The sequence below is a fragment of the Onychostruthus taczanowskii genome, unplaced genomic scaffold (genome assembly GCF_017590055.1).
Source record: "Onychostruthus taczanowskii isolate IOZ18803 unplaced genomic scaffold, ASM1759005v1 scaffold153, whole genome shotgun sequence".
Classification (NCBI taxonomy): Eukaryota; Metazoa; Chordata; class Aves; order Passeriformes; family Passeridae; genus Onychostruthus; species Onychostruthus taczanowskii.
In genome coordinates this window covers 402,338-420,931 of record NW_024498719.1, presented here as the reverse complement: position 1 = coordinate 420,931, position 18,594 = coordinate 402,338, and the positions used below count along the sequence as shown (strand labels likewise).

At 37.3% G+C, this 18,594-nt stretch overlaps 1 protein-coding gene across 1 annotated transcript in view; it reads right to left on the bottom strand.

Annotated features, from left to right (window-relative positions):
• The window catches only part of ADAMTS20 (ADAM metallopeptidase with thrombospondin type 1 motif 20), an 85,959-nt gene extending 67,371 nt beyond the window's left edge, over positions 1-18,588 (bottom strand). The window contains exons 1-4 of the mRNA XM_041399074.1: positions 18,460-18,588; positions 17,853-18,199; positions 6,322-6,484; positions 2,941-3,200 (exon numbers count right to left, since the gene is read on the bottom strand). Coding sequence (XP_041255008.1) covers positions 2,941-3,200; positions 6,322-6,484; positions 17,853-18,199; positions 18,460-18,550 — 861 coding nt within the window. The 5' untranslated portion in view covers positions 18,551-18,588. The remainder of the gene's footprint in view (positions 1-2,940; positions 3,201-6,321; positions 6,485-17,852; positions 18,200-18,459) is intronic.
• Positions 18,589-18,594: the final 6 nt, after the last annotated feature.

Below are 18,594 nucleotides of genomic sequence, written 5' to 3'. Positions count from 1 at the left end.
TCCAAGATGTAGTGTAAGTAATGTGAATACTCATATTGCCAACATTTATGCAGTTTTAAAGAAATGAGATTACTTGCATGCTGAGAGCTAAGCCTTTTCAGGTTGAATTGGATGAGTGACAAGACACTTCAAACCCTAAAAATATTTCAGTTCTTATTTTCCACTCATAAAACAGCAGCAAGTTTACTTTGGTGGCTTTGTTGATGCTAAAAAAAGCCCCAAAGAAAATAAAAGAAAAATGGGCGAGGATTTCAAAGGTTCTTCTGGGAGCTAGATGTCTAAGTTTCATTAAATTTAATGTGATTTATATGCTTAAAGTTTTTAGGTTTCTTTAAAATCCAAGCCAGAACCAAATAACTTTAAAAGTTTCAGAATTATACAAGAGTAAAGTATAATGCTTGATTCAATTAAAATGCCAGCAACCTGACAATTTCCCATAACAGAAGTTGCTTGACCAGACAAAAGTACCAGTAAAATTTAATAATCAAAGCTATCTGTATAATGGCAGAAATGATAAAATTTAAAAGTTTCATTTCTTTCCTTTATAGGCTATCAGATAAGACTAAAAATGATTCAATTTCAAACACTAAGAGGCTGTGGGTCAAGAAATGACCCACCAGCATACTGATAAATTCTAATGCAGATTACATAGCAGAGAATGGTAGTCTATTGTCTATTTGTTAACCTATCCTTCACATTTTTTACTAGTTTACAGAAAAATAACTGTTATGGATAAGAAGTGACTGAAGGCTGTAAATTCATTCACATTATTTGTCTGACAAATATCTATGTCAGGAGAGGGTTGGATTATATGACTTCCAATTGTTCTGTGACTCCAAGCCATTGCTGAAATGCTTCAAGGAGAAGGGATACAAGTTGGGATATGTATTCTGTAGGGGTAAAGGAGGTGAGGGAAGAGAGAGTGCATGGAATTAACTGAACTGTAAAGAAAATTTTTTAAAATTAAGATCTGAATTTATATTTTTTACATATGCATTTATAAAAACGCAACATTACTAGAAATAACATCTTAAGAAATTTTTGTTTCAAGATTACCTTCTGCATATATCTATATCTATCTATCTATCTATCTATATATATATATATTTATATATGTATGAAATAGAGTTGCCAACATATGCAAGCAATAGATCTTACCACCTACAGAGGTATTCAGAGATATTATACTCACATTAAAGATGTAGTGGCCTATACAAAGCCAGCAGTAAGTGGAAAACCCTAGTTTTACAGTGCAGATACGAAAGCACAAGAAAGAAATTACAAGTTTTTTAGAAAAGAACTGGTATTCTTTCACTCATACAGTACTTGTTAAATACTAGATCTTAAAAACAGTTCATATACAGGTTCTCTTTTATAGCAACTATACAATGCTCATCTTGTTTATCTAGAAGTCCAATTGTGTAAGTAAAAAGACAAATATGGCACTGTAAGGAATAGTACTTGAAAGTACAACATCTACAGATGCAGGAATAATGTTTTCTTCTTAAAAAAAAACATCAGGAACGACATTACCTATAATGACAACAAGGCCTCATGAAAAAGATGTAATAAATGTTCTATTTCATCTTATTGTAAAGTTCTCTAAAAAACAGCTTCTATTTTAAAGTAACGTCTTTACCACTTCACTTTGTTTCTTAGTAAATCTCTTTAATAAAGGAAGTAACCATAATAAAATTGCATCTTAGGGATTGTTTCAAAAGGAATTCCAAACTGAGTCTGTACTGTAAGAGAAAAAAGAACTTTCAGTATGGACTTTTTTTGGTAATACAAGAACTGTCATACCTTCACACCTACATACTAAAAGTAGAAAAATTCAGAAGACTTACAATAACATATGCTAATCTCCCTTAAAACATTATTTTTCTTATAAACTAATTAAAGGAAACTCCATGTTCTAAATTTACATACCTACATCATCTGTGTAATAGATGGCAGCAACTCTACTGTCATCAGCTGGAGATGTGGATATTAGAGTGAAAATTCAGCACGTAGTTCTCTACGTGCCTGTTACCCAGCGTCCCTTCACACACTACAGGTTATCAGAATGCACAACTGGCAGATGCAATGATGTTTTACAGGAGACTTGACAGCTTGGTGAAGCAGCAGATGAGGCCAAGTCAGATGTCCTACAACATCCTAAATGGCACGGGGCACTTCTATGAAGCAAATTAATTAATCACGGTAAAACTAGAGTGCTATTCTGTTCATCCAAAAGTAGATGTCTGTAACGGGTCAAGTTAATAGCTACCTAAAAAGCAGATGTCTCTATAGATACTTATGTGATAGGTGCTTTAATTTGCTACCCCCAAGCTAGATGCAGTTTCATACAAATTAAGCTTCCTGGATAGATGTAAAGACAGAAATCTAGGAATAACTACAATGCAGAATATCTTAGCATGCCTTTTCCTAACACATGGTTCAACTGATGTCATGGTAAAACTTTTGATTTCAGAGCTTACTGTACTATATTCTGACTCACTCTTGGTTCAAGAAAGAATTTACCACATAAAGATCACAAATAAATTATACCAACTCAAAGTCGAACCCACACTAATCTGAAGTTTCTTAAAAAATTGAAAAACTAGGAATACTATAACCAAGCTTTTTTTTTTTTTTCCACAATGCCATTTAACAACTGTCTGCTGTAATTAATCTGTATTTTTCACTCCCCGAAGCTTAAGAATTCTTCTAAAGCAACAGAAAATCAGGAAATGGGTCCTATCATTTCACCTACACACGCTACACTGCATTAAATAATCTTAAATTTTGACCCATTTTTTTATTAATGTTTATGTAACATTAATAAAATTAATTTTTTATTGTACGGAATTTGATCAAACCAGAAGACAGGAAAGTCGCAGAAAAGGAAACAACAGAACAGAAATAATTAAAATTCCTAATACTTAAGAACTTACTTACTATTGACATCAATGTTAGTACATAGTGCTGTAAGTTCTGCCCATGGTGACGAACCATTTTGGTGTCAGCTGTGACCATCACTTCTACATATCTTGGATAGGAAAGAAAACGTTTCTTCCTGGAATGTGGATTGCCACCATCCTCTATGGAGAGGTTATTTAAAGCATACTCTAAACTGAGAGACTTCTGTAAAACACTGCTCTTTTCATCTAAACTGCTGAAGGTTGGATGTAATAAAGTGCTCTTCTTCAACTCTTTCTCTGTAAAATAAAAAAAAATGTTTACTGTTGAATGCAGTTGCTAAATAGTAAAAAGGCAAAAGGCTGTCCAAAATAGAATATTATATTTATGATCCTTTTTCCAAGGGAAACTGTGGAAAAATTAAAAAAAAAAAAAAAAGAAGCAGGGAAGACTGTAATAGGAACATCAAATGAGATGTCTTACATATTTTATATAGTTCTATCATAAATGTATTATTTGTTACAAATTAGTTAAGAGACAGTTACTACACAGTTATTACACAGTTCCTAGAATGCAGTGTAATCCAAACAGGAAGGCTGGAAGGAGATAAGCACAACAGCTTAATCTGTACAACAAAGGACACAAGTTAATTAAACAAAACACATTTTCACACCCAAACTTTTGGCACCAGCAGAACAAATAAAAACAAACTACTTCCAACTCCTGAATTCAAGTCCCTGCTGACTTTTAAATTTACACAACATTATATCTAAATAAATTTGGAGTTTAACTTCATAACGAAGTACACATCAAAAGCCTTAAGTGACCTCTTTGACAGTTTTGGAAATATTCATTATGTAGAATCAGGTTCTAAAGGAAATACACAATCTACTCAGATATCTCCAAACTAACACTGTAATACTTCCAATTACACTGTATAGTCCAGCCACCAGAGGCTTCTGATGCCTGATACAGTAAAAACAATGCCATTACCAGAGTCATCTTAGCTCAAATAAAAAATACTCAATGGAGAACCATATGTGAATTCTCACTACCCCCTAGAACTTCAGCAGATAACTGGACACTCCAGCCCCTCCAGAAGAAACCTCCACTGTCTTTTTGGAAACCAGGTTTCCCTCTTAAAAAGTAGCGGCCAAAGGATATAGCTCCTAATAATTTTATTCTAATGACTTAGTGACTACAGCACTGACCCAAGAATTCACACTTCTGTCACCCTCAGCTTGAGAGGATTTAAATCTACACATTCCATTATTGAAGGGAAGAGCCGTCATGTGCAAACTTTAAGGTATTTTTGAGAGATCCATAGTCTGTCTTCCTTAAAGTTATGGTACAATATGGCAAGAAAGAAAAACAGTAGAGACAACAGCAAGCAATTTATTGAGTAATTGTTTAAAAATCAATCACAAAATAAAGCTATACTAATTGTGAAACCATTAGTGCTAACAATAATGAGGGGAGAAAGCAGGGACTGGCTCTGAAAAGGAAGTAGTTCAAGAGTATCCACATATACTCTCATGTGTTTAGACTGACTGAGTCGGACGCACTGAAGAGAATTGGCTTAAGCAATTTCATATACACAATCTTTACCGGGTCATAGAAAGTGTCTGAGATTCCAGAGTACTGGCAAAACAGGAAATAATACTTATATTTAAAGGAAGAGTTTAAAGATTATCTAAATTTATGGACCAAACAAATAAAGAACAAATCAAATTAGTTATGTTTACAAACACCAGAAATCAACAAGTGGATCAGTAATAGCTATGAGACTTATCCAAAACACATTCTGGCAAACTCTGATGAGCTTCCACATCTAAAGGAAACAGAACTTATGGACTGAGGAGATGCAATAAATATCCTATGCTGACCAGAGTAAGGCATGTATCAGGGTTGCAAAAAATTTCTCACTGGCAAACTAGTTTTAGAAGAAAACAGTACGAAGTGGAGAAAAGATTTGGTAGACAATTTTAGAATTATCATGGCCCAATTTCAAACTAAAAATATGTATTGAATGCTATGTTCCTCCATATCCTCTGTCAAGGTTCCTTTACTAGAGAAAGAGAACTCATGATTCCAAGTAATGATATAAGTTGTTCCTCTGTGAAGAAAAGATATGAATAACCAAGCCAGACTAGCATTAAAGGAGACACATCTCTTCTTTAGAAAAAGAGAAATATAAAAACACAAAGTTTTTCTTCATAAACATTTCTGCAACTTCACTGCCCCCAAAATGACAGTAAGCCATAGCTCACAATCTTTTGTAATTGTTCAAAAAAATGAAAAGGGAGAACATTACTATGTTCTTAATGCTTGAAGCCTTTTTGTCACACTAACTTGTTTAGATTAAAAAAAGACACAAAACAAACTGAAAGACCTCTAATTTATTTCAGTACATATCATAAAAAAAAGGCATAGGAATAAGAACATTTACTTGAAGTAATGGTTATTTTTTGGTCATTACTTCAAGCAGAATTCTCAAAAGAATGTTTTCAACTATAAAATATGTTACAAAAATTTTCCAAAATTAATAAAACTAATCACCCAAGCTTTTTTTTAAAGTCTTTATGTTTTTAACCATCTACATAGATATTCCTTGAAAAGAGTTCCAGTGAAAGTTCCCTGTTCAGCCCAGGAACTGATTAGGGAGCCAGTCTTCTCTGCTACCTCAGCTTTCAACACATAAGGATGGCATTGCCCTGCACCTGTAAAATTTCTTTCTGATATTATGTCCAGCCTTCCTGGACCCCTTTGTGATTAAGGACTGTTTCCCAAGGAACACTTTGAACCAGTGTCCTGAACAGGCCGAAGTCCACCCTCTGAAAGTCCAAGGCAGAGGTTCTGTTGACCTCCTTCCTTTAACCTTAAGTAATATTAAATATTATGAATATGTAGCGTAAATAAATTATTAAAATACTCGTAAGTATAAACATTTACAATAAAGGTAAGATTCGATTATAATAAATTAATTAATACTATTAGATACTTCCATTATTAAGGAAGACGGATGTCATGTATTATCTCCTAGAACTGCAGTAAGTTTATTATCTTTTATTATCTGCTAGAATTGCAGTTAGTTCATTATCATTTGTGAATATAAGCAAGAGCTCCTGTGCATCTACTCTTTCAATGTTTATATATGGGACAATGTAGGTGTAAAAGTAAACCCACATTGAAGTTCTTGCAACATCATAGATTTTTTCATATACATACTCTTCTACTTTTGAATTTGTCACTGTCACAAAACAAAAGGAAAAGCTGACAAGCCTATGTAAAAGAAATGAGTAGGTTCTAATGGCACAATGTAGAGAAAAATTATTTATGAAATAAAATCTTGCTTTTTTTTTTTTTTTAGAACATCTGACGTTTAAAAAAGGCACAATGAAATTTAAAGTATGACAGTACCTGAAACTTCACAAGGTTTATGGGATTTCTGATACTCTTTTTTAAGTTCATCATGCCTGTATATAAGATGTGGTTTGTTGTGTTCATCTTCATGTTCACCTCCATCCGCTTTCATCAGAGGTTCTAAAATGTATTCACCATCATGTGCCTTGAAGGTGCCCATCTGGAAGCAAGAGAAGTAACATAATTATTTTCCACTGAAAATACTGATATAAAAATAATTCTCATTGAAATAAAAGCTATTTATGATAACATTTTGAAGTTAATGATCATACACATCCATGTGAGATGGGGGAAACTCCAATAAAACCTGGAAGGTGAGGCAAGACAAGTTTGCTTTCAGGGACTTGCCCCACCAGAATAACTCAGATTACTTTGCATATTAACAATGTATTAAAGGTAATTACAGTAAGAGTCATGAAACAAAGGAGATCACAAAAATATAGAGAAACTAGGTATAACCAAGCAAGACCAGTTGGGAACTGTGCAAAGGAGAGCAGAGGCCATCAAGAAATTCAGAATTTGACTGCTGCCTGAATTGTGGACTGATTTGCTGCCTTCTGTCCTTAACATAATTTACATAATATTCTTCTTCTAAAATTGCATTTTCCCCATAGATTAGAAACTGTGTTAACATGATATTATTTTTGAAGATTTTTAACTGGAGCACCAGAAATTCAAAGTTGACAGCCTTAAAGTATCTTTTCTCCTTGACTCCCCCAAAACACTCCCCACCCCTGGCCACCACTGACACACATGGTTAACTACGTAATGGGAGCCACAGTAACCTGATTACTAACAAAAGCATTGGCACATACACAAAGAACAAAAATTAAGCTCCTTTCCCCCAGCCCCCTGCCCCATAATCCTTTCAATTATGAAATCCTAAAGCAGACTCTGTTCTTTCTCACTGCACTTCTAACTGAATTCATAATTTCCTATGGCTTAAGTACTCCACCTCAGGAGACTCTGAGGAGGAAAAAACACGCAAGAATTTCATCAAATTATTTTCAAACTTTTTAGCAACTTCCTCACTTCAGCCAATTAGACACACCAAATGAGTAGGTACACTGCATCCTGATACATGTTTTGCCACTAAAGCATAAAACAAAAAGACAACAGTATAACATATACAATATAGTTTAAGAGATTAAATGTTCATGTCAGCCTTGAAACTCAGGGTTATAGAGAGAGTGGCAGAGCAGGATAAATGAGAACAGAAGCAAGAATAGGGCTTTTTCAAAAAACCTACTAAGTCTTTTAAAAACTGCTGCAGACTACTTTAGTGTCCAGGGTATTGTACTGGAATTATAATATCCCCTTGAATTTGGGACCCTTCTAAGCAGTTATCATCTGTTGATCTGTAGGAGTCTGTTAGTCTGACACATGCCTGAAGCCCATCAGCAATCTTGCCTGATATATAACATTATTAGAGCTGTTGTCAACATATTGTGAATGAATCCTCTGCACCAACTTTGTCTCAGAATGAAAGAAGACATCTAAATAGTATTTTCATTTCAAGACTGTTTAAATCTAACTCACAGAAGCATTTTTCCCTCTCAGTTTCATTTAAATTCTTTGCAAGTAGTCTTCATGCTGGATCCTTTATACATTCAGTTTAGCCTTTGCACATCAAGTGTTTCCAGGGCATGTAATTTGTAGAGGACAGCAGATCGAGCGTACCAAGAACAGCCTGGAAAGGGCTTCAGGAAAACAGACATGCCACAGCTTGTCAGTTAGTCTTAAGGTACAGCCTTTTGGGTAAATGACAGGGACAGACAAGAGCCTGTCACTCAGGGACAAAGCACCAATTCCTGTTAAGATTCATGTTTTATTACATATACTATTAAAGTCCCAGTTAGCAAAACGTCATCAATCCAACCCTATACTATTTGTCAACAACAACATGCTAATGAATTTTTTCTCCTGATATACCAAAACCCATATTTCTACATAACAGATATTTAAAGTATGTTCTTCCAGATTTAAGCAAGAACTTTATTTCCCAGATACATTTTATTTCCCTCCTATTCTTTCAAACAGGTGGAGCAGATAATCTGGGTTTGTTTCTTCAAGGGCTTTTCCAACAAAGAGACAAGGAATGGTTTCAGTTACAGCACACAGATTATAAGAACAATACCCCAGAACTAACAAGGAAAGAGTTTGTACTACATTCTACACTAAACTTCCAGAATATCAGACTTCCACTGGAAAAGATTAACTGCAAGAACAAGGATATATTCTTTTTCTACAATTTCATTATAAAAAAAAAAAAAACAAAAACAAAAACAAAACACAAGAAAATAAAAACTCCCAAACACTAAGACATATGCTTTTGTCCAAGTCTTCTCACTTCAAAACTTCATAACAGACCACAAATTTCCAGGCCAAAAAGTTAGGACAGACAGCTGGACGGGCAGAATCCTCCATTATGATTCCTGACCTCAAAATTATTCTTAGCTTTTTTTTCATGCCAAAAGATTAACACAAGACACTACAACTGTGTCCTTAAGACTAGAAAGTCCACCTTTACAGACACTTGGGACAACCATTTTCAAAAAATGGAGTCAAGCTGTCAAGCTTCCTTTTGCTCACTCTTTGACCCATTGACCCACTGATTTGCACACAGTATCCCAGGATCAATGGCCTGTTTAGATATGGAAAAAATAGCAGAGCAAAAATCTATAATGCAAAAAGCTTTCACTCTTTCTACAATGAATTCTCTCCTCTTCAACAATGCATGGGTAAAGAAGCAATTACTACCACTGAGTAGTTATAAAGGCCCCCTACCTGTAGTCTATGACAAAAATTTTGCACATCAACTGAACGTACTACGTTGTATGTGAGAAAGAGTAAAAATTAAGAGATCTAGCAGTGCTCTATCTGAAGAAAGGTATTTGATATCTGTCATTCAAAGCCAAAGAAGACATTGAACTTGTAGCCACCAATTCCAATCCTCCAAATCTGCCATGGAAATACATGGTTCTCTCCTCATTTTCCTAACACATGCATCCACAAAAATTGAGTCACCAGTTACATTCTGTTTACAGTCCTCCAGTCAGGAAAGTGATACTTCACGTGGTGACAGATTCTGCTGATACAAACGGAGCTATTGCTGCATCTTGGACACGCAAGGAAAAGAGCTGTGAGATCCAAATGAAGAACACTTTTGGTCAAATGAAATAAAGAAAAGTCACTTAGCTGTACATAGGTAGGTTGCTGAAACAGGAGCCCAAGCATTTGCAGGAAATTAAATCAGAAATGAACTGGATTTATTTATCATCTACAGATGCCTCTCAAATCATCTAACAAGAAAGCTGCCTGAAACATTCTATTTCTGTTCTTCAGATAAAGAGATAAAAGTACATTTAAAAGATCTTTTCAGTAGAAGTAGAGTACAAAATTGAAAATTGTCTCTTGCACATAAATAAGTGGTCCAAAGGAGTGCTACCCAAAACCATGCATATGCATAGATTTGAAAAAAAATTTATGAGAAAGCCCACATGAGAATGGTAATTTATATTTTGGATTTAAAATATTATGGATGATCTTGACACTTTAGATTAAATCAAGGTACAGGGGATCAACACAGCTACTCACTATATGGTATGACTTAGGGGTTTAAAGTGGCTTAAATCTGTATAGTCTTAACCAATATTAAGCAAGAGTTATAGAAGTAAATATTGCAAAATTATGGTTGAAGAATTACATCTTTGCCTATAAAGTTTTCAGAACACATGGAAAACATAAGGCATATACAGCAGATTTCAGAAATGAAGAATTACTATGTCCAACAGCACAATTGGAACAGTTTCATAAAAACTCTAAAAGAACAACTGAAGCTCTGGAAAACTTGACTCTAAACTGGCAGACTCCCTCCCAGGTAAGCTCCACTCCTGTGCTCAAGTACTCTCATACTCTTAAAGTGTGGCTTCTTAACTCACTTAAAAACTTGTAAGTAGTTTATAGCAAGAGCACTTTAACAGCCAAAGTAATTTACAAAATCCCTTCTTTTTATACTATTCTCTTCCCCTCTACTATCCCTCCTCTTTTGATTATTCAAAGCTCTTGAATCATGTAAGAATCCCTTCCTCTTTTTCTTCCTGTTTCACTCTTACAATATTTTATGATGAAAGACTTAAGAAGCATTGCTTAATTAAAGAAAAAAGTATTACAGTGATCATAGTACACTGTCAACATCTGGAAAAAGTATTTCTGCTTGCAGATAATTCAGCTAGAAACACAGTAAGAGATAGCAGTTCAAGCTAATGTATCAAGTTCAGAGCTAATATAATTGAAATAAGAAAATAGTAATAAAATCATAAATTTTATATTTCTTCCCTCACCATGGAAGAAATATCTAGCAAAAAATGTTTTCTGGTAGAAAACATTTTAGAAGTGATTGAAAGCAACATTAAGTTTTAAGTTCTTAGAGAATAAAATACTAAAAGTTTCTTATAGGCATCTAACTACATCTTACAAATTCTGTGATGTTAAGATTGCAGGAGCTGACTATAATCACACCACTAAAAGAATTGATGGGGCATTCACCTATGGTTGGACGTGTCCTGGTCTGCAAAGACACCTGAGCTTTGGTTAGATAAAATTTCTTAATTTCAGATTGAAATTTAAGTTCCATGTAAGTGCTTAAAGGGATTTTACCTGTTTGATTGTTTAGACCGCGCCTTACCAATAACCATATGATAACCAGGAGCTTCTAAATAAATGTTGTAGCCAAAATAGTGGGGCTAAATAGCAGAAAACTTGTGAGAATGTTAAAAAAACAATCTCATAGCCACCTGGAAAGAGTATGGGTTCATGGAAATAAACAAGATTCAGTGGAGTGGAAGGAAGAGAGCAGGGTCATTTATTTATTTATTTTTACCTTTATATATAATTCACAGTGAACAATCTAGACAAGCCAACTAAAAATATGCACAACAACCTTTTTAATAGATATATACATGGAGATTCCATTACAGAAAAGCAGTTACCTTACAATGCCTGTTTAAATTGGCAAAACAAAATGTACAAATACGTAAAGGGATTTTCTTGCTTGTTTGGGGGTTACTTTGGGAGGGAGTAGGTTGTTGGCTTTTATTTTTGAGTTTGAGGGGATTTAGTTTTAACACCTCAACTATCATCAATCTAAGTATTCTGACAGAACACTGACCTAGGGGATCCATACACTTTATCTTGCAGGAAACTCCATCATATCATCTTGCCTGTCTCAGAAAATGACAAGGAAATTTACATTTGCAACTTATCTCTGTTTAAAAAGAACTTCCTAGTTTGATGTTTTTAAGTAGATGCAGAACCACCTTTTTATCTCACTGGGAGATGAATAGCTCCATACAGTCCTTTTGACCTCATAAGCACCATCACAGGCAGTTATCACTCAAGAGCACACAAGCCAGGGTTACATTTTCACCTTAGTCAGCCACACAGTAAGCTACCTTGAGTATTCTGTAAATATGTGCACTCCCAGAAGATATTAACTGTTCTCAGTGTCTGGCTTTGCTATGTTAATCTTGCCATTTTCTACATGAGGGTATGTCTGAAACAGAATGAGAATTGAGACTATTGCAGATACACTATCTCATATGGGAAGCCTATCTATTCCCCAAGAGTACAAAGTTTCCTGAGATCCATGACAGCTAAATGTTGACTGCCACCTGGGACTGGAAGCATTAAGTTCAGGCAAAAAAAGAAAACCCACACACAACCCCTCCCCACCACCTATTTGAACACCAGTAATTTAGCTTAGTGACAGCAAAGGGCCATATGTTGTGTACTCTGCCCTTCCCTGACACAGAAACTTCTGTGTACTTCTTCGAAGTTTAATGAACATGTGTTTGTGTATATAGATCTAAACAGATAAAAGTAAATCAAAGTTCCTTTGGCTGCCCAGAGCGTATCAGCAAATTCACCTGTGTCACATATATCCAAACAATAAAAGCAGCAGTTGAGAACAAGCTGCAGCCATCAAAACACTTTATTTGGCAAACATATGGCCAAAGAATGTGCCCAAGCAGTCACAAAGGAGAGGCCACTAGACACAGGATCAGGGCTGACGGCAGGCCAGTGATGACTGAGCACCCTTGACATAAAACATAAGCACATCCAGTCTGTTGAAGGGACAATTCCTGCAGAATTTTGCTGGTGAACAAGTAGACACATACTCTGGTCCTATTGCTTTTGATAAAATATTTTCTGTGACAGACCTTCAGCTGCACAATCTGCAACTCCACATATCTTCTTGGTTTATAACTGCAATTACCACCTGTATTTGCTGATCTGTGCTGGCCCATGCGGAAAGGTATAGCATCTGTGGAAGTATTTCCAGGAAAAGCTGAGATGCAAAGAGCCTGAGGAAAACATACTGGAAAAGATTCAGGGTTTTTAAAACAGCTGTAGAGGGGACCTAAATTGTCTTACTATTTTGTAACAAGCCAGAAAGAAAGAATATTTTATCTTAAACTTGCAAAGTAAAACCTTTTACTTAAAACCCCTTTGTGCTGATCAGAGACAGAGCAAATGCTCAGGGTTATAATGGAAGCACTGAAACTCCTCCAGTTTTGCAGATCTAGAGCCTGAGTCTCACCTTATATACATGTATGACACAAGAAACCAGAACTACAAAGTGCAAGTCTTCAGATCACCTAGTCAGTAGCAGTAAGACTTTGTTTGTACAAGCAAGAATCAATTGCCTTGAGTTGACATTTTAATAGGATTGTTTTCCTACCTTATGATGGAATCAGTATATTAAGATAAAAAAAGATGAAATCCAGTATGTGCCTTACGGATGTCCATAGCATTATAAATGTAACCTGAATACTGAAACTATCCTGCCTTCCAGATTTAGAAAGTATCTTTTTTGAAGTGACAGCTTAGAAGTTAAAGCATTAAATTACATCAAGGTAAGCATATTTTCCAGTTACAAGTGTTAAAGTTTCTTGGGAAAAACAATGGAGGAAAAAACTCACTAAGATTGTTAGTACTAAGGAGCACAAAACCAGGGAGCAAATATCTGGACTACATCTGCACTAGCTCTCCACAAGAAACTAGATGCTGGCAGTATCTACTAGTATCTATGCTAGCAGTAGCTTCTAGCAAGTTTTTTGGCTTTGGATTACTGGATTTTTTAACCAAACAATTAAAAATCACAGTTTTTTAAGACAAATTCCAAGACTGCTTACTTTTCCCTAAAAGGAGCCACTTTACCAATCCATAGCAGCAGACAGAGTTGTTTTCAAAACCTCTGAGAAAGGTGATTCACTGACCCATATTAATAAAAAATAAACACAACCTCCTGTGCTGAGGATTGAGAAGATCCACACTTAGGTTCATACTCCTGCCATTCTCCAGACTAAAGTAAGTCTGATGTGCAGTAAAGGAGCGTTACCAAAGGGCTCCCTTGAGCTGCTGAAGAAGAAACTTGTCACACTCCAAAGCTACATTAGAACAAAGTAGTCCTGCTTTCCTGGACTGCAGGAAGCTGGCAGCTGGCAAACCCACGCAAGAAGAGATTCATGTGTACTTTTCTACTCCTAGATTCTACTCGATCACTTCAGTGAGCATGTGAAATTGCTCTACACTCGAGAGACTTGAAACCCAAAAGAATGTATTTTTTTCCTTCTTTCTTACCTTTTCATCTCTCACAGCAGTCACATAAAACACCTTTGGCGCTTAAGCATTCTTCTAGCTCACAAAAACTGATTTTAACTGTTCTCAGCATCAGCCAACACCCTCCTAACCCCAAGAAAAAAATACCAGGTTTCTCAACAGACTAAACAAACTGTTTCTATAGCATTCATTCAGGATGATGAAAAAAAAAACCAACGAAAAAAAGCTCCTTTATTTAGATGGGTCCTGCTAGGAACTGAAGGTGCATTCTAGTTAAAATAAGGGAGCTATCGTCATTTATAAGACACTTCATTCACTGGTATTAGCTTGTATTTGTCATTAAGCTCATAAGTCACGTGTTCTCAAAAGTTAAATGATTCTTAACTGTTTGGGGGTTTACCTCTTTGATTTTGCTGTCTACATAACATTTGAAAGGTATCTTTAGTCTACATGCATCCTGGGATAACCTCAGCAGATCCCGTTCCCTATGTTTGTAGGAAGCTATAACTGACTAATGCAGTAAAAGCAAAAAATATGAAAAAATTGGGAAAATTAAGAAAATAAAGTGAAATAAAGCTTGAAATCTCAAAAATTACTCTAAAGATGCAAGAAATATGCCTGTATGTGATCAGATGTTCAGCTAGGCACCCAGGCCATCACTCCAAATGACCTTCTGCCTTTGATGGATCCCAAAATTCCCTAATTATACACTCCCTCCTTGCAATTACTACAGACTCCCTGCTGACCTTCTAACCTCCCTGTGCCATTTGCACCCCTGAACCCAGGGCATGCTCTGAAATGTAACACAACAAAACTGCATAAAGGGTGTCAGGAGCCATTAAGCAATGCTCCATGGTACTCTGGGTTGCAGGTGCTCTTAGCACACACAGAAAATGCTTAATGGAGGGTGAAATGACAAATCAGGGTGGAGGGAGGCAACACACTCAACCTGAGAATGCAAAAAAAAAAGGAAAGAAAGAAGGAATGAGGAGGAATGAAGCTGTGAATGAATGCAGTCAGACCTTGGGGATAGATACCTACAGGATAAAGTGAACACAAGTACCTGGTTTCACTTCACATGAGTCAGGCACATATCCACAGCAATTTTAAAAATTCCATTGTTACACTTCCTGTACTTTTATAACTAAGTACAAGTCATTTTCTCCTCCCTAGCTTTTACAGCATTGGTCAAATATAAGCAATTCCCTTATATATGTAAATCTAGAAGACAGTCCAAAGAAGTATCTTAACTTCCATACACTAAGCTCAAGTTCAGTGATCCTACAAAGAGAAAACACTTTACCTAAAATAAATGTAATGCAAGGCTACTGAGTCACTAGCCTGGTTTCTACCCTCTTGCTCCCAGTAAATAATATCTTACCTCAGCAGCAGTCAGACTTCAAATGTTTGGATGCACTCATGAAGCATGGCACTGTTCATTAAAAGAGCAATAACTGACTAAAGTATTTTTTCTGGTACATTTGTTGAATGCACAAACTCATGAAAATTTAAAAGCTTTGAGGATAAAAACATCTTTTTAATTATTTTTTGAGGGTAGTCCCATCTAGGAATAGGGAATGCATTCAGGGAGGACAAGATCTCACAGGATAATTCCACCTGGCCTGTAGTTCCCTCTTTTCACATTCATTCTTCTTAAACTCCAAAAATGTTTTCTCCTTTGGCAGTCACACGAGGCAGAAACATTTGCTTTGAATCCATGAGGAAGAATATTAGCTTGAATGTTCTTAGTCAGGTTGGAGGACACTTTGTGCAGTTACAGACAACAAGCTGGCTGTCACCACCACACAATCCCTCCCTGGAAAACTATAGACGTATCCCACATAAGTGCAAAAGCATCCATGGAAGCTCTGCTTCCTCTCCTGAAAACCACCACCACTGAGGGAAAAGCAGACACAACACTGGCTATGCTACATACCTTCCAAGGCTGTATCTTCCTGGGCAGAAAGTGAAATGAGAGGTGAGAGAAAGTCCTGAGAGCAGCGAGTCAGAGAGGTCTTTGCTGGTGGCTCACACCAGGCACTCTGTGAGCCAGGCAATGACTGAGGACATGAAGTACAGCTGGAAGCTGCAGTGAAAAGTTCACAAGGCTCATCTAGAAGAGGCAAAGGCCCAGTTTAAAGGCACTCAGGGATTTCTGACCATACACATACATGATGATACTGTAATTTATTAGTAAGGAAGAGGGGGAAGAGAAATAAGAAGTGGGCATTCAGCTTGTCGCAGGCAAGAAGATGGTCCTACGACAAAGAATTTGAGAACTGATAAATAAGGTATTTGAGACAACTTTTAGCAGCAGTAAGTCCATGTTTTGATGAAAAGTTATTTTCAATGTACATGGTCCCTTCAAGTAATGCAAAGCAACAGTTTACAGGAATAGAATTCAAACAAGCAGCAAAGATTATGAAATAGAAATTCTTAGGACTTCTCATATTTATTCTGTATAAAGCATGCCACTATTCTCAATGACATGACATTTGAGTATCTATTAAAACATGAAACAAATAAACCAAAACCAACCATATGTGTGATACCTCATCTTCCCCTCTCTTAGTAAACATATTAATATATTTGGTATAGTTTTGAATTGGGTTTTGGATAATGTAGTCAAGAACCAATGACAGTTATTTGTAAAGCAAGATATATAGATAAAACTTAGGATGAATACAGAATTACTGTTTTCAAAAGCTTGTTTCTCCACTAATTTCCAAGGACTATCCAAAGTCAACACACCTCATCCCAAAGACAAGATGGTATATATCCAAATACCCAAGAAGCATAAGAAAGAGGTGTGTCTTTCAAATAGCAGTTATTTCTCTTTCAAATAGCAGTTATTTCTGGTTCTCTCTTCTATCCTGTGTATCATTGTATTTTAATACACATTAAACAGTCCTAAATACATCCAACCAATGGCATTCTATTTTGTGTAGGCTACTAGAAAGAGCCTACTATATGAAGATGGATTTTCTTAAGGTCCCAAAAGACAACTCTTGCACTTTTAGTTTCCTAAGTGACTGCAAAAAAATATGGAACAATGCCAATTTCAATTCACAGTAATATGCTATATTTCTACAGTGTGCCTGTCACACAACTTGTCCTTGGTATTTCAATAAGTAGTGATGTGGTAAAGCACAAGGTACCAGTCTTCATGTTTCTAGGCACAAAATGACAAAATTTAGCAACACAGTACAACTGTTTTCAAAGACAGTTGTGTGGTACTATTTCTCCACTATCACTTTGGAAGACATAATAAATGTTATCAGGGGATAAGTACAGAATGTATAATATCATTGCAGTTTTGTCTACTCAATACAATTATTAAGAAGGGTTTCACAGACATACTTCCACTGAAGTTAGGAAATTTCCTATTTCCTTTTAGCAGAAATGTGTTTAGAGAGCACTGCTGCACACTTATGAGGATACAATACACCTTTACAGTATGGTTGAAAGCTGAGGAAGAAACTGATCAACACCAGCTCCTCTCTCACCATCTCAACTACCATTACTCCTCACCCACAACCACAATATCTGTTAAGCTACAAACACATAACTGATGCCAACTGGCAGCATCATTTTATCAAGACAGTAGCTTACTGTGTTTCTAAGGCATGTTTTTTCCCTCCGTTATAACGCTCTTGGTGTCAGGAGTTACATCAACCAATTATATTACTGGCCAGCAAGAGATCCTTTGAAAGCCGCATTTGTATATCCCACCAGAGAAGTATCATCATGACTGCACACTGCTGATGCCAAGACATTTCATGACCAACTACTTGGAATGATGCCCAAGAATTTCCAGCTTAGCTCTCCAGCAAAGGCATCCCACTACATTTCTTTCAGGGAGGAGAATATGAATGGAGACAGGAAGCAGTGACCAACATGCTTACCAAACCACCACAGATGCTGAAGACAGCCATGTGCGTTTCCTGGGCATTGACATGCCCGCGATAGAAACAGTGGCGCAGATCAGGAGACGGCTGCTTCTGCGGTGCCCCGACGTGCACCACCGTGTACTGAGCAGCAAGGAAGCCCGCATCAGCACTCAGGTTGAGCCGGAAGACCTGGCCGTATGCTCTGAGCTGGTAATGTGTTCGGAAAGCAACGGGCTCCAGCGGTGCCTCCAAGCTCCTTCTCCTCCTTCTGAAGTGATGCGTGTGCGGGAAAACTTCTCCAAACTCATTCACTCGGACAGGTGTGATGATTTCATAAGAGGAGAGCTGCTTCACCAAGGTCTCTGCAACAGAAGGCAGGAGGCTCAGCCTGACGCCGCAGCACAGCAGCAACGCCTCGCCGGCATCCGCACGGCTCCTGGCACGGCGCTCGTGGCGCCAGCCCGGGGTCCGGTGACAGCCGGGGGGCGGGGGGCTGCCGCCAGCACTCCCGGCGAGACCCCGCGGCGGCGGCCGCCCGGCCGCGCCACTCGCCGTCGCCGAGAGCCAGCGCTGCCTCCTCCCGCCCGCGAGCGGATCGCCGCCTTTGCTGCCGCTCGCTTACCTTGTCCGGGGTGGAAGCGGACTCCCCACGACGCGGTGACGAGCAGGGAGAGGGGGCACAGCAGAGCCGCCAGCCGCCTCGCCCCCCGCATGGCTCGCTCCGCGGCGGCCGTGCCCGCAGCGCCCCCGGGCCGCC